Genomic DNA, 23,364 nt, shown 5'->3' with positions numbered 1-23,364 from the left:
AGATCAAGGTCTCCTGTGCGAACCTTTCCTGACTCCATCCTGTCCTCTCCCTTCAAAGTTATGCACTCGCTTAGGTTACCTTTTTTACTTCATACATTTTATATATATTCTATAATAGTCCTTAATTATTTGTTCATTGGTAAAATATAGGATTACTAGTTACATGCTTGGTCTTTCTTTCCATCTTTGCTATTTAATGGCAAGAGTGGCAAGTGTGTGTTTTGTTTTTTACCTTCTCTAAGACTTTGGTTTCCATTTGTAAAATGGGAGTAATGTACCTATCTCATGGGATTGTTGTGAGATTAAATGGAATTATACACATAAAACATAACTCTTTGTCACATACAACATTAAATGAGTAGTGAGGATGGTGATTGCATATTTATATCTTCTGTTATATTTTTAGCTTCTTGAAGACATGGAATGTTGTTCTATTAAGGTTATTTTCCCCAGTGTTTTGCCTCAAATAGGTTTGATCTGTACATGCTTATTCAATGGGAAAATGGCTGTCCAACACCATGAGAGCTTTACATCTATTTTCTCTTATGTTCTTCTGCACTTCTTGTTTTTCTTCCTTGCTCCCATAGGCTATACTATGAAAAATACTGTTATCTTAGCATTTCAGCACAAATAGAATTCTAAAAAATACCTATTTTAGCCCTTAATAAGAATTACTTACCAATAATATAAATGAAAATCTGCTGTGTTCAGATTAGAATGTGATTTCATGACTTAAGGGTTTTAGGAGTTCAATATCTTACCACAGTTTTAGCTGTATGAAGTACATTCATAAGTTCTTGCAGAGTGAGAATTATTTTATGTGAGAACAAGGAATCACTTTATTGTCTCTTGGGGAGTGTGTGGATGATTGAGAAAAAAGATAAGAGAAAAATAACTGGGCACTTCTATTTTTGCATGAGGCTGGGGAGCCCATCATATGAGTTTTCAGAGATTCCAGTTTTGCTGTTCTTTAAAGTTTTCATTTAAATTCCAGTTAGTTAACATATAGTGTTTATATTAGTTTCAGGTGTACAATATAGTGGTTCAGCAATTCCATACATCACTCAGAGCTCAGCACAAGTGTACTCCTTAATCCCCATCACCTATTTTACCCATCCCCCACCCACCTTTTTCTGATAACCATCAGTTTGTTCTCTTATAGTTAAGAGTCTGTTTCTTTGTTTGCCCCCCTTTTCCCTTTGCTCATTTGGTTTGTTTCTTAATTTCTACATATGAGTGAAATCATATGGTATTTGTCTTTCTCTGACTGACATACTTCACTCAGCACAGTACTGTCTAGCTCTGTCCATATCATTGCAAATGGCAAGATTTCATTCTTTTTTATGGCTGAGTAATTTTCCATTGTGCGTATATTTTGTGTGTGTGTATATATATATATTATCTCACACATCTTTATCCATTCATCTGTTGGTGTACACTTGAGCTGTTTCCATAATGTGGCCACATCACTGCTATAGACATCAAGGTGCATGTGTCCCCTTGAATTAGTATTTTTGTATTCTTCCAGTTCTTATTTTTAGCCCACATAAAAAAGTGAGACATTTCCTACTGAAGAACCCATTACAGCTCACATGTGTATGCTTTCCTGCTTATTACAGGCATCCTCTTTGCTTTGTTGCTGAGATGGTATTTATTTCACACTTTCATATTTTAGGGATTTCCACCAACAGAAAATAAAATCATAATTGTAAAATTAGAGCACTGAGGCATTTATAAAGGTTGGTATGTATAGTATCAAAACATTTTATTCACTCACCAAATATTTCAGCAGAATAATCCAAGTTTAGGGGTACCTGGGTGGCTCAGTGGGTTAAGCCTCTGCCTTTGGCTCAGGTCATGATCTCGGTCCTGGGATCGAGCCTGGCTTCAGGCTCTCTGCTCAGCAGGAAGCCTGCTTCCCCCTCTTTTTCTGCCTGCCTACCTAAGCCTACTTGTGATCTCTCTCTCTCTCTCTCTGTCAAATAAATAAATAAAATTTTCTTTAAAAAAAAAAAGAATAATCCAAGTTTAGGAATAATTCCAACAGTTTTCTCCACTGTTAAGAGGCTAGTATTACCACTTGAATTTTCAGCTTTATTTTGCTTTGTGTCCTTCATGTGACTGCCTTATACATTCAAGAACAATGGTCCTGAGCGGATCCTTTTTTCCCCAGAGCCCTGGTCTCCTTTGTGAGCTTCATCTCATTAGCCCTCACGGTAGTTGTCTGGCACGTACAGGTCAGACTCAGAAAGGCACAATGGTCTATTTCTGAATTCCCACCACAGGTAATCCATTATGCTATATGATAAGCCCTTGGGAGGAAGTCTTAAGTCAGGTTTGCACACTAATTCATTTAATAAACACTTACTAAGCACCTGCTTTTTGCCATGTACCATGCTAATTTCTGAACCTGGTAAAAATGATTGTCAAGGTCTGCATTAGATAGTAACAGTAATATCTCAAATTGGTATGGTTTCTACAATTTCTAAAATCCTTTCCCATACTTTAATCATTTAATCTTTATAATAATCACCTAAGGATAGGTTTTATATATAAAGGAACTGAAATCTAAAAAATGTAATTAAGACACTTGTGTGATTATCACCAATTCTGAAGGGATGGACATTGAAGCATGATATTTTTCAAAAAGTAATAACTTTCTTTTGAAAAATTGTATTCTTGGACGCCTGGCTGGCTGGGTAGGTAGAGCATGTGACTCTAGGTCAGAGGGTCATGAATTTGAGCCCCACACTGGGCATGGAGCCTACTTAAAGAAAAAAAAAAAGATGAAAATGAAAAATTGTATTCTTATCTCAGGTTTTCTATTTAGTTTTAGCTTGGCTAGGGCTACTGCAGTACTCTTCTAACCACCCTCTCCCCATGCCATTGCCATTGCTGCCCTGGCCATGACAAGGAAGGAAATAGTGGCTGTGAGTCTTCCAGCCCCTCTGTGCTTCTGATGCCTGAGAAAGCACTGTTTGCTTTCAGAGGTGTACTAGTGAGTTAAATATTGATCTCTGATTTTTTTTTTAAGTCTTATGTCTGATATAGAAAAGGTGAATTACAATGAGGTGAAAGGACTCTGGCCTGAGTTTTAAAACATGTTAACAGTAAAGTAGTAATAAAATGTACCTTTCTGCAGGATTGTTAGCCAATTATGATTTTACACTATCTGAGAAACCAAACTGAGAGTTGAGAATGTACTCAGGAAAAGATGACATGGTTTTTTAGCTGTGGCTTTGCCACAGACTGTAACTTGGAAGAAGTTTTCTTATTTCTTTGAGCCTCATTTTTCTTAGGGTTTCAGTTTCATAGCTTTAAAGATTAACAGGTTGGACTGAATTATCTCTAAGGTGTCTTCTAGCCCGAAAACTTTGTAAGTTATCTATTTTTAGATTAGTTTTTGTCCCCAGACACTCTGGATGAATATGCGTGTGTGTGTGTGTGTGTGTGTGTGTGTGTGTGTGTGTGTGTGTGTGAGAGAGAGAGAGAGAGAGAGAGAGAGAGAGAGAGAGAATGTGTATGTGTAGGAGGCCAAACATAACACACTTGAAATTAATAGTTATTTCATTAATCTCTAAGTATGGTCATTTATTTCAGCTGTATTGAGCATACCTCTGTAGTTCGTGTGTACTTACTACACTGGTGAATGTTTCTCCTTTCCTGGAGTAATCTCTGAGAGAGAGAAAGGAGGATTTAGCATGCATAAAGATAAATATAATCTCAAGATAAGTACTCTTACTGATTATAGGAAGCTAATAATAACACAGATTGGTTGTCACTTGCAAGGGCAAACCCTCACATGTCCAAAGCTGCTCTATAATATTACCTTAATGGAATTTGGAATTAAATACAGATATCTCTAGAATGATGGTATTTTTCAGTTTCATCATTATTCTCACACCTCAAATTTACTCTGGCTCATTAAGAGTGAAGTAAAAGTAAGTAGGGGGAATAGGAAGATGTTGGTCAAAGGCTACACACTTCCAGTTATAAGGTGAAGAAGTTCTAGGGATCTCTGATTCAGCATGGTAACCATAGTTAACAATCCTGTATTACATATTTAAAGTTGCTAAGAGAGGGGCTCCTGGGTGGCTCAGTGGGTTAAAGCCTCTGCCTTCGGCTCAGGTCATGGTCCCAGGGTCCTGGGATTGAGCCCCACATCGGGCTCTCTGCTCCATGGGGAACCTGCTTCCTCCCCTCTCTCTCTCTGCTTGCGTTTCTGCCTACTTGTGATATCTGTCTGTCAAATAAATTAATTAATTAAAAATCTTAAAAAAAAAAGTTGCTAAGAGAGTAGATACTAGATTTTCTCAACACGCAGAAAAACTGTAATTATGTGAGATGATAGATGTGCTAACTAACCCTGTGTGGTACTCAGTTTCGAATCATTTGAATCATTTTGTAGAATGTCTGTCATTTTGGATTTGTCTTTCGCCTTATCATGAATAGACTGAGCTTATGTGTTGTTAGCAAGAATGCCAGAGAAGTGATACTTCCTTTTCATGGTATGTGGGAGTATAGGCTGCATGACATCTGTATGTTTCAATATCTGTATTATAAATTTTGACTTCTGTTGGATTTCTCCACATAACATTACTGTTTTTTCCTTTGTAATTAATAATCATCTTGGGGAAATTCGTTGAGACTGCAGATATTCTGTTACTCTTTAAGCTTTTCACTAATTTTAACATTCGTCAATGAGCCTTGCCTGCAACAATTATTACTGTAGTGATCTAATAATGATTTTTTATTTCTTTCGTTCCTTTGACACTTACTAATTGGAATTGTTCAATAAGGGCTGTCCCCTTTCTTCGTATTTATTTATTCAATTTATTCAGTTATTTATTTATATCAGTATGGACTTAGGGATATTTACTTTATAGGTTATAATTCCATGCCACTGTTATTTATTTTAAGGTTCAAATATTCCAGCTTTTATTACCTTTTAATTAAAACAATCAAAAATTATCAGTGAATACAGTTGTTTGGCGTGAATTGAGCCATGTATGGCCCTACATAGCTCAACATTGACCAGCTGATTTCTAACTCCAGCAATTCTCTCTCTACTACAACTGACTCCTTAGCTGTTACATAAGAATGAGGACAGAGAGAACATGAACCCATCTTCGTCTTTTCTCCTCTTCCTGAACTCACTTAATTCTGCCAGTTTGGTCAGAAAATCCCTAATGACAACAAAAGCTTGGCAGTTATGAATAGCAGTTCTTTTGTACAATAAAAAAAATTACAAAGTGTTTAAAGATATGGAAACTTGGATGGCATTCTCCTTCCCCAGTGGTAGCTCTGACTGGATGTGCAGGATGGAGTGCTTGCTGACCCCTCCAACACAGCTATTGTGCTTGGTTAATACTGTGTTTCCGTCTATAGTTATCACTTAGGTGCTGATCTAAACAAGCCATCCGGTGTGTCCAGCTAGCCCAGGACACATCCACTTAGCAACAAAAATACGGATAAGGATTTCCTTGAGCTTAAACAGCTAGAATTTTGGGGGGGGGGGGGGTCTAGTAGGAAAATGTTACTTTATTAGTATTTTTATTAGGTATTTTTCAATTATTTCATTTTATTTACTTTTGTTACATCCAGTTATATGTAACGTTTTATATTTCTCCTATAGCATTTATCACATTTTGTTTTTATAATGTCTATTAATTGCTCTTTTGGGGCTCTTTTTTTTTTCCTTCTCAACTAAACAATGTGAGGACAAAATCTGTAGACATTTTAAATATCCTACATGCTTTATATATAACAGACAGTTCTTTGTTGATGAAAAGGGGGAAACATGGTTTTTAAGATGAAAAAAATTGCTTCCTATCATTAATGTTGGGAATAGATAAAAGCTTATTGAGTTTATTGAGTCAAGGATTTTCTTTACTCATAAAGAAATGTTTTAATCCATTATTGACCTCTCCCAATAGGATTAAATTTTTATGACACTGCTAGAGAGCTAATTGTGCACCCATAAGCCATGTATTTAAATTGATAATAGTTTATTAAGGAGAATTTTGTTCTAATGGCAGATTAGTTCTAGTAGCAAATTTAGCTGAGGAGAACCTCAACAAAGATCATACATACAGAATTGATATGATAACTTTCTGTATAGGCAGGGAGTGACCATGTCCCACACATTCAAAAGGCTTATAACAATGTTGAGCAAGGATCCTTTATCCAAATATTTACAGAAGCTTTAATCTGTAGCTATTAGCAACAGTTTTTTAAAAGATTTTAAGTAATCTCTGCACCCAGCATGGATCACAACTCTAAGATTAAGAGTCGTCGGGGCGCCAGGATGGTTCAGTGGGTTAAAGCCTCTGCCTTCGGCTCAGGTCATGATCCCAGGGTCCTGGGATCGAGTCCCACATCGGGCTCTCTGCTCAGCAGGGAGCCTGCTTCCTCCTCTCTCTCTGCCTGTCTCTCTGCCTACTTGTGATCTCTATCTGTCAAATGAATAAATAAAAAAATCTTTAAAAAAAAAAAAGAGTCGTATGCTCCACTAACTGAGTCAGCAGGTGTTCCCCACCATTAGCAACAATTTTTAATGGGATTTTATTACCCAAGCCATAAATATTTCTCATGATTCAACAGGACAGGGAAATTAGGACTACAAAAATATATCTGTATTTGTGACAATTTTTCATACTTCACCTAACGAGTATTTACAGTGCGTCTTCTGTGTGTTAGTGATCACTGCTATGAACACTATCAATGTACTGCCAAATTTTGACTAATGTGTAAAATTCATTTGTGCAATAACTAAACATGCATACTCTTATAGTAATGCTATGTGGAATGGTGTACAACTTGCTCTAAAAGGTTAGAAGGAAATGTAATGTCAAGCCAGGGTCACAGAAAGATTGTGTAGGTACTAGAGAAATACATGAATTTTGGGGCACTTGGATGGCTCAGTCAGTTAAGTGGCTGCCTTTGGCTCAGGTCATGATCCCAGGGTCCCAGGATCAAGCCCCTTGTGGGTCTCCCTGCTCAGCTTGGAGCCTGCTTCTCCCTCTCCCTCTCCCTCTGCACCCTCTCCTGCTCGTGCCCTCTCTCTCTCTCAAATAAATAAAATCTTAAAAAAAAAAAAATACATGGGGGCGCCTGGGGGCTCAGCGGGTTAAGCCTCTGTCTTCAGCTCCGGTCATGATCCCAAGGTCCTGGGATCGAGCCCCACCTCGGGTTCTCTGCTCTGCAGGGAGCCTGCTTCCCCCTCTCTCTCTCTGCCTGCCTCTCTGCCTACGTGTGATCTCTGTCTGTCAAATAAATAAAATCGTTAAAAAATTTTAAAAAATGCATTAATTTTGCCTCATGAGTGTGCAAGAGAATGTGTTCAGGGCCTTAAATAGCCCTGCATAAAGTGCAACACGGTTCTGAAGAGTGACTAGAAGGAAGAACCAAAAGAACCACGGATAGATAAACACTGTAAAAGGGATGTGTTGTAATTATGGTTGACTTTTATGGTGTCTTGAGTTTAATCCCTCAGTGTACCTTGGTCAAATGGAAAAGATGGGCAAAACAGAAACTGTGACCTATGACAAGGGCCATAATAGTAATATGTGGAGTGTTACTGGAATATAAATGAGGAAGGCTGTGTGCTGTCGAAATTGGTCTTTTTGTGAAAGGGGAGACAGAGAACAATTAACTTACTGTTTTTCTGGAGATATCTTCATTACCATCTCCAGATAGTCATTAAAGTATTAGTATTGGTGGGGGGGTCGCCTGGGTGGCTCAGTTGTTAAGCATCTGCCTTCCGCTCATGTCATGATCCCAGGGTCCTGGGATCAAGCCCCTCATCGGGCTCCCTGATTGGTGGGAAGCCTGCTTCTCCCTCTCCCACTCTCCCTGCTTGTGTTCTCTCTCTCACTGTGTCTCTGTCAAATAAATAAATAAAATCTTAAAAAAAAAAAAAAAAAAGAAGTAGCATTGGGTGCCTGGATGGCTCATTTGGTTAAGCACCACCTATGCCTCAGGTCATGCTACCAGGGTCCTGGGATCAAGCCCCACATCAGGCTCCCTGCTCAGCGGGGAGTCTGCTTCTCCCTCTCCCTCTGCAGCTGCCCCTGCTTGTGCTGTTGTGCACACATTCTCCCCCCACTGTCAAATAAATAAATAAAATCTTCAAAAAATATAAATAAAGAAGAATTAGCATTAAAGTTGCATAATAATCCCATTCTGTATATCATTTCTGTTCAGTGCCTCCTACCTTCCAGGCTTTTAAATAGTTTACTTTTATTAGTTAATCTTATTTAATCCACTCAGTCACTCAGTAAAATTGGCATTAGGGTTAACATTAGAGTTTTATGGATTAGAAATTGAAATTGAGAAGTGAAATTGTTTGTCCAAGTCACAAAGTTTATAATTGGCCAAACTGAAAATCAAATCTGGTCAGTTTAACCTCAAATCTTAGACTCTGTCCACTAAACTGTACTCCCTTCTAAGTGTGTTGTATTACGTGTACACAAACATACACACTAATATTCAGTACCCACAATGCTCAAGCCCTGGCCTAGGCACCTTTCATACATTATCTCATTTAATACCCACAAGGGCCCTTGCGGAGGGTGGTATTTTATGTTTTATAAATGAGGCAGCTGAGGCCCAGAGGCCTCCCAGAAGGCAAATGTAATATTAAGATTTGAACAGAGAGTATTTGACTTTAAAGTTTGTCGCTCTGCTTTTATACTTCAATGATTTTACAAAAATAATCCACAGGTCATTAATTATAGGTTAATGCAAATGCATTATATGGTGTGAACTATGGATCTAAGACAATTCCATACTGGGCGCCTGGGTGGCTCAGTGGGTTAAGCCGCTGCCTTCGGCTCAGGTCATGATCTCAGGGTCCTGGGATCGAGTCCCGCATCGGGCTCTCTGCTCAGCGAGGAGCCTGCTTCCTCCTCTCTCTCTGCCTGCTTCTCCGTCTACTTGTGATCTCTCTTTGTCAAATAAATAAATAAAATCTTAAAAAAAAAAGAAGACAATTCCATACTGATACTCCATTTTTTCAGCATTTATGGAATAGTAACTTTCCTCCATTGTCATCTTGTTTCTGCTATTGAATCTATTTCTGAAATTACTTTTCTAATCCATTTTTATTAACTGACAGCATGTGTTTAAAAGTTAACTTTAGGGGCGCCTGGGTGGCTCAGTGGGTTAAAGCCTCTGCCTTCGGCTCAGGTCATGATCCCAGGGTCCTAGGATCGAGCCCCGTGTCGGGCTCTCTGCTCAGTGGGGAGCCTGCTTCCTCCTCTCTCTCTGCCTGCCTCTCTGCCTACTTGTGATCTCCGTCTGTCAAATAAATAAATAAAATCTAAAAAAAAAAAAAAAGTTAACTTTAAATATATTTATTATAGAACACATGCTTATTATAAGAAGGTCAAACATTATAGGAACAATTAACTTCAAAAATAGAAATCCCCATTATCCTAATACAGATATAACTGCTATTAGCAAATTGGCATATTTTCTTGCTCCCTTTATGAATATACTGAATCTATATATAATTTTTAAAATATAAAATTGAGAACTTGCTTGCTTTTGGCACTTAGCAACTCTGATGCCCTTAGTTTGGTCCATAGTTTTTTAGTGTATGAGTCATTTTATGGTATTTTTAAAAATATGGTAGGGTTCATTTTTCCCCCCAAAATTTTAGCCTCTACTTTAATATTTCAGCAGGAGACTAGAAGCAAAATAAGTTATTCCTAAGCCACTTGTTTCTTCTTATGCAAATTGTCTTTTTCATTGCCTCTGTTTCGATGGAAATGAAATTAAATGAAGCCTCATCTTTCTATTTTTTCTAATCCTTTGGGATTAAGACTTTTGTACTGTTGTTAGCAGCCCTCTCTGCTTTGTATGCCAGCAGAAGGCAGAAACAGATTGGAACCTTGTTTCACATAAAGCAATACCTTTTTTTTTTTTTAAATTAGGGGAGGAGAAAGTACTAAAAGTGGAAATGATTTATAACAACAGAGATATATAGAAAGTAAACAAATCTCAATACGAAAAGGAAAAGAAAAATATGTAACTTGAAGTAATTTTTCACACACCGTGTCTCCCAGGTTTTGGATTACTTATGTAAAGGATTTTAAACACACATAATATATAGAGCACTTTCCACAGGGAAATTTGCTGGTAGCTATGTTTCTTTTTTTTTTTTTTTTAAAGATTTTATTTATTTATTTGACAGAGAGAGATCACAAGTAGACAGAGAGGCAGGCAGAGACAGAGAGAGAGGGAAGCAGGCTCCCTGCTGTGCAGAGAGCCCGATGCGGGGCTCGATCCCAGGACCCCGAGATCATGACCCGAGCCGAAGGCAGCGGCTCAACCCACTGAGCCACCCAGGCGCCCCGGTAGCTATGTTTCTTACAAAAACATTTTAAAAATGCAAACCTAAGTTGTTTAAAACTTGTTTTTTTAATATTTCTTTTTTTTTTTTTAAGATTTTATTTATTTGACAGAGAGAGAGATCACAAGTAGACAGAGAGGCAGGCGGGGGGGGGGGCGGTTGTGAGTGAATGGGAGGGTGGGGTGGGGAGCAGGCTCCCTGCTGAGCAGAGAGCCCGATGGTGGGGCTCGATCCCAGGACCCTGAGATCATGACCTGAGTTAAAGGCAGAGGCTTAACCCACTGAGCCCCCCAGGCGCCCCAAACTTCTTTTTAAAAAAATATTTATTTAGGGGCGCCTGGGGGGCTCAGTGGGTTAAAATCTCTGCCTTCGGCTCAGATCGTGGTCCCAGGGGCATCCGGCTCTCTGCTCAGCAGGGAGCCTGCTTCCTCCTCTCTCTATCTCTCTCTCTGCCTGCCTCTCTGCCTACTTGTGATCTCTGTGTGTCAAATAAATAAATACAATCTTTAAAAAAACATTTATTTATTTGAGAGAGAGAGCATGAGAGAGAGAGAGAGAGCACAAGCAGGGGGGAGGGAAGGAGGGAGGCAGAGGGAGAAGCAGACTCCCTGCTGAGCAGGGAGGCTGATGCAGGCTCAATCCCATGACCCTGATATCCTGACCTGAGCTGAAGAAGGCAGACGCTTAACTGACTGAGCCACCCAGGCGTCCCTAAAACTTGTTTTTATAAAAAGTTGAAACACTTGCATGTTCTTTTCTAGTTTGAGGAAACATTCTAAGGAAAATCACTTTTTAAATTCGCTTAAAAAATATTTACTTTATAAATGACCCACAACTAGTTTTACCATGTAAGATTAGTAGTTAAAGAAGACTACCACGAAGAAATTATATAGTGAACAATCCAAACACCCAAATTATTTCAATCTAGCTTTTATTCTATGCTTATATATATAAAAGTGTGAAAGCTAATACTTTTGTATAAAAGTAATAGATACCCATGTTAGAATTTGACTGAAGCCTTGGGGCGCCTGGGTGGCTCGGTGGGTTGGGGCCTTTGCCTTCGGCTGGGGTCATGATCGCGGGGTCCTGGTATTGAGTCCCCCATCGGGCTCTCTGCTTGGCGGGGAGCCTGCTTCACCCCCTCTTCTCTCTGCCTGCCTCTCTGCCTACTTGTGATCTCTGTCATATAAACAAATAAAATCTTAAAGAAAAAAAAAAGAATTTGACTGAAGCCTAAAAAATATGTTTTCTTGCCAGTTTGCATAAATTTATTATAAAAGGCAATAATTTAAAAATCCTGAAATTTTAACTGCTGGACACAGTTTCAGAGCTATCTTATTTCTTGCTTATATGGACTCATTCCAGTGTAGGTCAGAGGTTCCAAAAGAAACTTGATTTCTCCTTGTCATTCCAATAGTAACTTGAGATCCTTGAAAAAGATAGATGAGCTACCTTTATTGATTTGGAAAGGCCTTGGGTTGAAATGGAGAAGGAAAGATTGGTAATGAAATGAATTGACAGAACCAATATAAACTGCATTTTTTTGGTGTGGTTTTTTGTTTTGTTTTGTTTTGTTTTTTTTAAACCAGAAAATACTGAAATCACATCCTATAACCACATGTACTGCTTCTGAGGATATGTTTGGGTTCTTTATTGGGAATTTTTTCTTCCTGGTGACTGGCAAGGACAAATGAGCTAATTTCACAGAGTTAAATGATAGGGCAATACTGGGAAAATAAGTATGACTTTGGAAATGATGGTACAGCAAATCTGAAGTATTGCAACTCATATTTTTATTAGATCTGAGGTTCACGTGATCATCATGTAAATCCTCACTAATACAACCTCACAAATCACTCCTCCCATGTCTTCAGACAAAGAAAGTATAAAGAGACACGGATTTCCTGCTTTTAAAGAGAAGAAAATAGGGGTACCTGAGTGGCTCAGTCAGTTGAGCAACTGCCTTCTGCTTGGGTCATGATCTTAGGGTCCTGGGATCAAATACAGCATCAGGCTCCTTTCTTAGCAGGGAGCCTGCTTCTCCCTCTGCCTGATGCTCCCCCTGCTGTTCTCTCTTTCATAAATAAATAAATGAAATTTTAAAAAACACACACACACAAAACGATATTCCTTCCATAACTGGAATCCTTTATCTCGCACTCCACTTCACCCATTTTGCCTATTGCCCCATCGCACTCCCCTCCGGCAATCATCAGTTTGTTTTCAGTATTTATAAGTCTGATTCTGCTTTTCATTTATTCATTTGTTTAGTTGTTTTAGATTCCACATATAAGTGAAATCATGTGATATTTGTCTTTCTCTGTCTGACTTATTTCACTTAGCATAATACCCTCACAGTCTATCTATGTTGTCCCAAATGGCAAGATTTGGAGATATATATATCTCACCATTTTCTTTATCCATTCATCTATCAATTGACATTTGGGTTGCTTACACTTTCTATTGTAAATTATGCCACACCAAACATGGAGTGCATATATCTTTTCAAATTAGTGTTTTTCCTGTTTTAGTTTTCTTTGTATAAGTACTCAGTAGTAGAATTGGATCGTATGGTAGTTTTATTTTAACTTTTTTTTAGGAACCTACTATTTTCAACATCAGCTGTACTAATTTGTGTTACCACCAGTAGTGCATAAGAGTTCCTTTATCTCCACATCCTCACCAACACTTGTTATTTCTTGTCTTACTGATTCTAGACATTCTGATGGGTGTTAAGGTGTTATGTCACCAAACTTGGTTTGCATTTTCTTGATGATCAGTGATGCTGAGCATCTTTTCATGTATCTTTTGGCCATCTGTATATCTTCTTTGGAAAAATGTCTCTTCAGGTCCTCTATTTTTTAATTGGATTATTTGGGGGAACGGTGGTTTTTGGTGTTGAATTGTGTAAGTTCTTTATATTAAGCCCTTATTAAATGTATCAATTGAAAATATCTTTTCCCATTCAGTAGGTTACCTTTTCATTTTGTTGATTGTTTCCTTCACTGTGCAGAACCTTTTTATTTTGGTGTAATCTCAATAGTTTATTTTTGCTTTTGTGTCCCTTGAGCTAGGAGACATGGCTAGAAAAATATTGCTACGGTTGATGTCAAAGAAATTACTGCTTATGTTCTCTTCTGGGAGTTTTATAGTTTCAAGTCTCATGCTTAGGTCTTTAATCCAAAGTACATATTATTGGGCTTTACGCTATACTTTTTATACTACTGGTTTAGATATTGATTGGCTAATGCTAACAATGAAAACAGTGCACACAGAAGAAGATTAAGGATAATGAAGAATAGTTCAGAGTTGGATATGGTGATTTTGAAGGGTTAGGACAGCCCCTAAGTGTAAGGAATTGAGACTGACAAGAGACACTGGTTATAGAGATCTATGTTAAATTTCAGGATCTAGCATTGAAGGTTGCTAGGGACTAGAACATAAAGTGAGAAGAAAGGGCTAAAATTGGACCCTTGGCGAGCAGCTACAGTGTAGATACAGGAGGTAAAACAAGGCATTAGAAAATAGAGGGACAGAAAGGAGGAATAAAAAACGGTTGATGGAGTGCACTGTCAGATGTTGGAGTGGGCAAGAATAAGGACTGGGAAATTTGGATTGGATAGGTAAGAGAACATTAGTGACTCTTCAGAATGTGGTTTTATTCAGAAGAGGTTAAAGAGCAAAAGGAGAAAATAAAAACAGCAAGCATAAACTTTTTTCTTTCGTTTTTTTTCCAAAATGTGGTGAAGAGAGAAAGGAACCAAGTCGGGATTACAAAGTATGGCTTTTTCAGTTTGGGTAAACTTGTTACCATTTTTGGCCAGTATTTCTATGGAGACTTGTGTCTTGTGAGTCTTCTGTCTCTTTGGCTTTTCATTCTCTTCTCCCCAGCTCTTTAATAGTAGAATGTCCTCTTCCTCACCTATGCTCAATCCCTTGGTGATTGTACTAGAAGTCTTCCATTTGCCCCTCTGGGTTCACTCTTCCTTGTCTACCTGCTTTTTTCCCCACAAGGCTGACCTGCATGAATTACATCAACAAGCTTCTTTACCCTTTGCTTTTGTTGAGTTTGGCCAATGGAGAGTCCCAACAGGACACTGGAGGGAAAGGAGGAAGAAAGTGAAATTGGAGCATTTATCCCCTTGGCTCCAAACTGGCTGAACTGACTGAAGGTCACTGCTCCTCTTGAGTCAGTCCCCCTACAGGACTCCTCTGGGTCTGGTAACCAACCACTTCCTCTCCTGTTCCCTTTAGGCCTAGGTGTGTCAACAGGATATCACATTCTGTTTTCCCTTATAGTTTCCATGACATCTTGCCCACACCTTTATAAATCGTCTCTTTATTAATCCTGTGCCATTCGTTTGCTGCTGGGACCCTGACTGATACAGTGATCTTTTCCATTCTCATGGCTTTAAATGTTAGTCACACACCAGTTGCTCCCAAATTTATAGCTCCAGTTAAGACCTGTCTCTTAAACTACAGACTCATGTATCTGGCTGCCAGTTAGATTTGGTTGTTTAACATAGGTTTCAACTTACCAAACTTTCTTCCTAAACAAACCTGTTGATGGCAACTCTGTCCTTCCGGTTGTTTAGGGCAAAAATCTCAAAGTCATCCTCAATTTCTCCCTTTTCCTCACCCCTCCCCCATTTCTGTCTGTCAGAATATCTGAGTAAGTCTACCTTTAGTAGAGAATCTCACCAGTTCTTACCACCTCCACTCCTGCCACCCTGGTCTCTCTACCGTAATCTTTCTCTTCTAATAATTGGTCTTCCTACTTTTTACCTTTGCCCTCTTTCACTCTGTTTTCCATATAGTAGTGAGAATGATTAAAATATAAGTTAGGTCATGTCACTCTTCTGCTTAAGACCTCTCTATGTCTTACCACTTCAGAATAAAAGCCAAAAGTCCTTACAATGACCTAAAAGTCCCAAAATGATCTGCCTCCTACCCCCATTATCTCTGTGACCCCATTTTCTACTCTATCTCTCTTGATTACCCTGTGCTAGGCACCATGGCGTTCCTTACTTCTTTAACACTCCTCTCCCTGTCTGGAAGGCTTCTCCCAGACATCCATATGACTGGCTTCCCCACCTCCTAATTTAAGTCTTTGTTCAAACGTCGTCGTCTTCTTCTTCTTCTTCTTCTTTTTTTTTATTTGACAGACAGAGATCACAAGTAGACAGAGAGGCAGAGACAAAGTGGTGGGGGAAGCAGGCTCCCCGCTGAGCAGAGAGCAGAGAGCACGGATCGATCAATCCCAGGACCGATCAATCCCAGGACCGTGGGATCATGACCTGAGCCAAAGGCAGAGGCTTTAACCCACTGAGCCACCCAGGCACCCCTGTTCAAACGTCTTCTTAATAAGGCTTGCCCTAACCACCTTATTTAAAAATTGCAAATTGACCCCCTCCTTGTGGCACTACTGATCAACCTTCCCCTGTTTTTATTTTTTTCCGTAACATTTAACATCTTATAACCTATTATATAATTTACTTATCTTTTAATTATGCAGTAAAATTGCCTTTTCCCCCTCCCTGTTGTTGTACAGTTCTGTGAGTTTTAACACGTGTATAAATTATTGTGACCATCACCACAATCCTGATATAGGACAGTTCCATGCTGCAAAGAATGAATCACATCTTCCCCATTTCTAACCTTGGCAACCACTGATCCGCTCTTAATCATATATTTTTGTCTTTTCGGTAGTGGGATCATGTAGCATGTAACCTTTCACCACTGGCTTATACTCAACATAATGCCTTTGAGATTCCACTGAGTTGCTCAGTGTGTCCACCCATTGAAGGAAATTTGGGTTGTTTCTAGTTTCGCCACTTACAAATAGAAGTGCTAAAAACATTTGCATATAGGCTTTTATGTGACCATAAGTTTTGTTTCTCCAGAATATAATTTACTTACTGATTATACTTATCTCTTTTTTTTTTTTTTGCATGATTTGTTCATGGATTTATTGTTCTAAGTTCCTAAAACAGTTCCTAGCACGTGCCAGGAGCTCAGTAAATTAGTGAATATGCTATGTTACTGTAAAATGGAAAGGTATGGGGCATGTGGGTGGCAGAGTCAGTTGGGCACCCTACTTGGTTTCCACTTGGGTTGTGATCGTGGGATCAAGCCCGGCTTCAGGCTCTGTGCTTGGTGCACAGTCTGCTTGAGACTCTCCTTCTGCTCCTCCCCTCCGAGGACGTGTGCTCTCTTTCTCTCTCAAATAAATAAATAAAACTTAAAAAAAAAAAAAAAGGAAAGGTGTAGTGAAACCATAATCACTCTGATTACATTCAGGGTTTACATTGACAATCCCCAGACCCCAAATGACAGGTTACTTGATCTGAAAGAGACCTGTAAGTTGAGAATGTAAAAGGCTTTTTACTGAAAGTAGAGTAATTCCTCCCTAATGTTTCTGGTGGTCATCTAGCAGATTCCTGATTTGGAGAAGGAGCTTGGGATGAGATTGAGGAGAAACCTCTTGGGAGATACTTTAACACTGATGTCACCATTACTCATTTGTGAGTGAAATGACAAGCCAGCTCTTCCACACTCAGGGTAGCCCAGAGACAAATTTGTTTGTAAAAGCTGGGGAAAATAATGACACCATTCTCCCCACATTGTCGGATCCATTAGTTTCACTTAAACTCATACTTCAAGCCACCAGATTAGGTGAGAAAAAGGTAAGTGTTAGAGATAAAGACCAAAATAATGATTATATGAAAGGTTGATGTTTAGAAGGGAAGGGGATTGATTTACTGGAATACTTGTGTTTACAGCCATAAGTTATGTTTGCACTATGAAGTATCTTATAAAAGGCACATAAAAAGGCCTTCAGCTCAAAAAATCTGATGCTACCTAATGCCCCAAACCAGGATCACAGGGTATCTCATTATAATACATGGACCTCCTGTAAATCTGTTCATTAGAGCATGGAATTCAGTAAGAATCATTTGGATCTTGGATCCTATCCAGTGCATTATAGTTTTTGAAGGCTCAATAAGATTTCAGTTTAAGGTGGTTCCATGTTTAAAGTTTGAGCAAGGTTTCAGAATAAGTTTTCTTTATTTCTTTTTTCATTTCATTTTTTTTGTTTTTTTTTTATATAAGTTTTACGGATCCATTAGAATTTCAAATATACAGAGCTATATAAAGAAAAGGCAGTCCTACACCTACATATAAGCACTATTGATATTTTGATGAAAATCCTTCCAGACATCTTTCCAGGTGTGTGAACAGTACATGTATATGTTTTTGTCACTCCAATGAAAAGGGAGTATAGTGCAAACACTGCACTACACTGTAAATATCAGTGTTTCATTAAACATTTTGGAAGATAATCTTCAACTATCAGGAAAAATGAAATAATTCTGAAATATATGGTGTGTTCTAAGTCAATTTGAATGCCTTGCAGGAGTGTAGAGTCTTTTTTAAATCCAGCCAGGTATCCAGGTGAGAGTACTGTGGTAACTGGAGAGGGCTAATTAACAGAACACTGTTAACTTTCTACCTCTCCCAAATCTCAGGTAAATTAGAAACAGATGTCTATTCACAGTTCTTCAGTCATTATGAATGGCCAGTTAGAATGGAGTGTGTCATTGTCATCACCTCAAGTGAAATCACTGCTCTTTCATAAGGCCATGAAATAGGTTGTGTATGTGTGTCTGTCTGAATTAAATATATGTGCAGTCATCAGTTCAGTGATGCTATGTGTGACGGAATGAACTTCTAAGTAGATCAGGAGTTTCCTTTTACACCACTATAATATTCAAGAGGAGTCATTTAGAATGCCTTTGATTTCCTCTGATTGGTAGCCTAATAGTCAGTGTACTGCCTTAAATGTTCAAAAAGCAAGTCTCTGCCATTGGCCATGACTGGAAACTTGGGAATTTCTGCTAAAGTTCTTGTGATCTAATCCTCTCTTGAAAGCACAGAACTAAAGCATTGAAATGCCTGAGTCAGCTGCTCAAGGGATATACTGGCTGCGCCTGCGCTTATTTTTCTAGGATGAAAAAATCTCCTTGGTGACTTCTGAGGCAGCTAGCTTTTACCTTCTTCACCTAGAAATACACGTATTACCTTCTCCACAGCGAAAGTACACACACACACACACTATATCTAAATTCTGGCATTAGCACTTTTATATTTTTCTACAATTAAGCTTAATTCCAGCAGATCTTACTTAATAACTTACAAGAAAATAATTTCACCTAGTTTCTACTGATTGTGTTAAAATTTTTTTAACTTTTCTGTTTAGCTTAGGGAAGGAAAAGAAAGTCACGTTGGACATCTGGCTGGCTCTTCAGAAGAGCATGAGACTCTTGATCTTGGAGTTGTGAGTTCGAGCCCCACGTTCAGTGTAGAGATTACTTAAATTAATAAATAAAAACTTAACGGCACGTACTGTTTTGCTGAAACTTTTACTTATTTAGTGTTACTTCCCTTTTATAGATGAGGACCTCAGAATAGTCAAGTAGAAAACACAATTGGTATTTGAACCAGATCCATTTGAGTCCAAAGGACTGTCTGTAACCCATCATGCTGTAGAATGAGCCGCAGAATGCTAGGCTTATAAAAAACTATTATCAATATTATTAAGTAAAAGTGTGCCTGGGTGGCTCAGTGGATTAAGCCTCTGCCTTCGGCTCAGGTCATGATCGCAGGGTCCTGGGATCCAGGCCCTCATCGGGCTCTCTGCTCAGCAGGGAGCCTGCTTCTCCTCTCTGTCTCTACCTGCTTCTCTGCCTACTTGTGACCTCTCTCTCTGTCAAATAAATAAATAAAATCTTATAAAATATATTATTAAGTAAAAAAAGCAAGTTCAGTGCAGTACGCATTATATATCACCATTACGTGAAGTATATGTTTGTGTATGTATGTACATGCATGTGTTTATTTTTACATATGCCTAGCATATCTAGCATATGTCTGGAAGACCATATAATGATTGCCTCCAGGGATGGGAATTGGACTGCTAGGAATCTAGGTGTTTTATTATAGAATCTTTTAGGGGCACCTGAGTGGCTTATTTGGTTAAACATGACCTGAGCTGAAATCAGGAGTCAGGCAATTAATTGATTGAGCCATCCAGGTACCCCAGCTTGTAAATCTTCCAATGCTGTAGAATATTAATACTATTATGATATTGGTAAGCACTGATAATGATCATATCTTTCTAGTTTTTCAATTCCCATGATACTACTCAAGTGACCCTCCCATGTTAGAATTTGAGAGGAAAGTAGAATACTGATATAATACATCATGATAGCAGAGGTAATGATGGCTACATTCTGCATTCGACTATTAACATTTTTAATGCCATTGAAATTTTAATAATCTTCGGGTTTATCTGTTTTTTGAAACAAGAACACCTTGCCTCAAATGAACAGCAGTTGCCAGTTATAACTGAGGTCAAAGAAGTGTTTTAGGAGTCTTAAAATTGAACTTACAAAGAAAAAAGTTGCCATCTACTAAAAGCTATATTTTAATTTGGGGCTGCCATTAATCAGTATACCTTATCTTGAATACACTTTATTTTTGCATTTGTTTTCAAATCTATAATGATCTGTTTATGTAGTTGTCTCCCTTATTAGACTGGGCAGGGTTCATGCTTCTTCATTTGTTACTATATTTTTAGTGGCAGCCTAATTCCCTGGCAGTTGGTAGGTAGCTAAAAATATTGCTTGAGCTGAATTGAATTGAACTAGAGATATTTAGCTTAGTTGGGAAAAAAGAAAGAGAAATAATCTCAGTTTTTAAATAACTGAAGTGTTCTCATGTGAAAGAGGTTAAGTTTTTTCTATATGGTTTCAGTAGACTGTAAACCAGTGGGTGGAAGTTTTAAGAATTTTCTGAATGTTGAGTTGTCTAAAGCTAAGTGGCCCTGTCTCAGGAGGTACTGATTCTGTCACCAGGACATTCATTTGTGGCTGGTCAGCTATAGAAATAATTCAAGTATTTAATTGTTCATTTTTGTTTGTTTGTTTTTGGCAACTTGGGGATTTTTTTAATTTTTATTTTTTATAGATTTTTTACTTATTTGAGAGAGAGAAAGCACAAGCAGGGGGAGAAGGAGAGGGAGAAGCAGACTTCCTACTGAGTACAGAACCCAATGCAGGGATCCATCCCAGGACCCTGAGATCATGACCTGAGCCCAAGTCAGATGCTTAACCAAATGAGCCACCCAGATGCCCCCATTTGTTTCTTTACTCATTACTTCAAACATGTATTGAGCACACACTGTCTTTAGGTGTTGGATACTAAAGCTGAATACATCATAATTCCTTCCCTCGAAGAACTCAGACCCATCAGGTAAATGGAAATATTAGCAAAGGGTTACAACACAGGGTGCTAAGAGGTTGTTACAGAGGTGTATTGGTAATACCCTGGAGAGTTGACAAGAAAGGTTGCTGAGGAGGTGACTCTAAAGTAGAATTGACCAGGTACATAGAGGAGTCTTGAATAGAAGGAAAAATACATGCAAAAGCTCAGAAGTTAAACTTTTAGAATACAGTAGTGGCATTTCATTTGGATTATGTAGCCTTGAAATACCCTCCAATCCTAAAATTCTGTGTGCTGGCTCTTTAACTTAGCATCTTTTTTCACTTCCTGGCAGCTATCACATGTATGTATGTATTTCCGTTGTCATTTTTCATAGGAAGCAAAATCAGTGACCTTCTTCTTTGATTTTTGTTTGTAGTTAAATTCATCCGAGAAGTAACACCATATATCAAGAAGCCATCATTAGTATCAGATCTACCATGGGAAGGTGCATCTCCTCAGTCACCAAGCTTTAGTGGCAGTGAGGACTCTGGTTCTCCAAAACATCAAAACAGCACCAAGGACAGGAAGGTCATCCCTCTCAAAATGTGCTTTGCTGCTAGAAACCTAAGCATGCCGGATCTGGAAAACAGGTGAGCTGTACCTAAGGAGAATATCATACTTAAGGCTTTACAAACTTAAGAGTATGTTGTAAAATTACTTATGCATATTTTTAATAATATGACTGTTGACTACGTTATTCAGAGGAAAACATCAGCCCGAGATGAAAAACTAATTTGGGGGGTTCCATATTTAAATTACTTCACACATATAGGCCCATGTACATGTATAGAAAATTATGGGACAAACATACAAGAAACTTAATGATGGTTACTTCCAGGGAGTGAAAGAAGATTAGAAAGTAGAAGGAGAGAAAGGGCTTCTGCTCTTCATTTTATACTTTCCTGGAGTGTTACTACTTTTCTCACTAAGAAATTTCTTTATAATTTTAAAAACCTTATTAAAGAAATCTTAAATGTCCCCTCAGATGGAAACTCCTTATATTGTATTTAACATGGAGTCAGATGTTTGATCATAGATATGGCTGTATCAACTAGCAATGTGACCCGGCAAGTTGGCGTCTCTTGACTTGACTTTTCTTATTTGTAAAAAGAGAGAGTTGGATTAAATAATTTCTTAGGTACCTTGTAGTTCTTTTTTTTTTTTTTAAAGATTTTATTTATTTATTTGACAGAGAGAGAGAGAGAGATCACAAGTAGGCAGAGAGGCAGGCAGAGAGAAAGGGGAAAGCAGGCCTCCTGCCGAGCAGAGAGCCCGATTAGGGGCTCGATCCCAGGACCCCGAGACCATGACCTGAGCCGAAGGTGGAGGCCCAACCCTCTGAGCCACCCAGGTGCCCCTGTCCCTTGTAGTTCTGTAGCCAGTCAGGTTCTATGACTTTGTCTTCAGTGATTCCATGAACAGGTACTGGTAAACCTAGTGTTAGGTTAGCGATGAGGGGGAAAAAAGGAGAGAGATGAACTTATCCAAAGACATAGACAAGGACCAGACTTTTTATAATGTACTTTCACTTTCATGGTGTCTCCTGATCTGAATGCACTGCGAGGTGCCCAGTCAGGATGGATAGATCACAAGAAGACAGCAAGAAGTTGAGTGACTTTAGACATTTTAAAGATTTTTTATTTATTTGAGAGAGAGAGAATGCGAGAGAGCATGAGCAGGGTGAGGGGCAGAGCCACAGGCAGACACTTAACCAACTGAGCCATCCAGGCACCCTGACATTGGGCATTTTAGGCCATAAAGACATTAAAGATCTTGCTCTGTAATATGTTGTGTGGTACTAAAGAGTTGAGTTCTGCAGTTACCGAGACCTTCTCATGGAAATTAGACAATCCTGATTAGGGTGAGCTGCTGAAAAGAAGGCAAATACTTTCACCTCCATAAACCACTATATCCTCATCTGTTTTTAAAAAAGAAGGATAGGGACACCCAGGTGGCTCAGCTGGTTAAGTGTCTGCCTTTGGCTTAGGTCATGGTCCCAGGGTCCTGGGATTGAGCCCGAGTTGGACTCCTTGCTCGACAGGGAGCTTCTCCCTGTCCTTCTACCATTTCCCCTGCTTGTGTCCTCTCACACACTCTCTGTCAAATAAATAAATAAAATCTTTTTTAAGAATTAAAAAGAAGGGGGCGCCTGGGTGGCTCAGTGGGTTAAGCCTCTGCCTTCGGCTCAGGTCATGATCTCAGGGTTCTGGGATCGAGTCCCGCATCGGGCTCTCTGCTCAGTGGGGAGCCTGCTTCCTCCTCTCTCTCTGCCTGCCTCTCTGCCTACTTGTGATCTCTGTCAAATAAATAAATAAAATCTTAAAAAAAAAATTAAAAAGAAGGATAATAATGCTTAATTCAGTATGCAGATTAAATGAGACAATACATATGAAGTCCTTTGCACAGAGCCAGGCACATAGTAGGTTCTTAAGAAAGAGCAACTTAGGGCACCTGGGTGGCTCAGTTGGTTGAGCGACAGCCTTCGGCTTGGATCATGATCCCGGAGTCCTGGGATTGAGTCCCGCATCAGGCTCCCAGCTCCATTGGTAGTCTTCTTCTCCCTTTGACCTTCTCCCCTCTCATGCTCTCTCTCACTGTCTCTCTCTCAAATAAATAAAATTAAAAAAAAAAAAAAAAGAGGAGCGTAAAGAAGTCTTAATTGCCAACTATATACACATTTT

The 23,364-nt window shown here is 38.8% G+C and overlaps 1 protein-coding gene across 2 annotated transcripts in view; it reads left to right on the top strand.

Moving 5' to 3' along the window:
- SNTB2 (syntrophin beta 2) overlaps positions 1 to 23,364 on the top strand; it is a 116,469-nt gene that overhangs the window by 31,082 nt on the left and 62,023 nt on the right. For both annotated transcript variants that reach the window (XM_047711031.1, XM_047711030.1), the window contains exon 2: positions 21,060 to 21,273. In XM_047711031.1, coding sequence (XP_047566987.1) covers positions 21,060 to 21,273 — 214 coding nt within the window. The remainder of the gene's footprint in view (positions 1 to 21,059; positions 21,274 to 23,364) is intronic.

The sequence above is a fragment of the Lutra lutra genome, chromosome 17, assembly GCF_902655055.1.
Source record: "Lutra lutra chromosome 17, mLutLut1.2, whole genome shotgun sequence".
In the NCBI taxonomy this organism is placed as follows: domain Eukaryota; kingdom Metazoa; phylum Chordata; class Mammalia; order Carnivora; family Mustelidae; genus Lutra; species Lutra lutra.
This window is presented reverse-complemented; position numbering and strand designations above follow the sequence as displayed.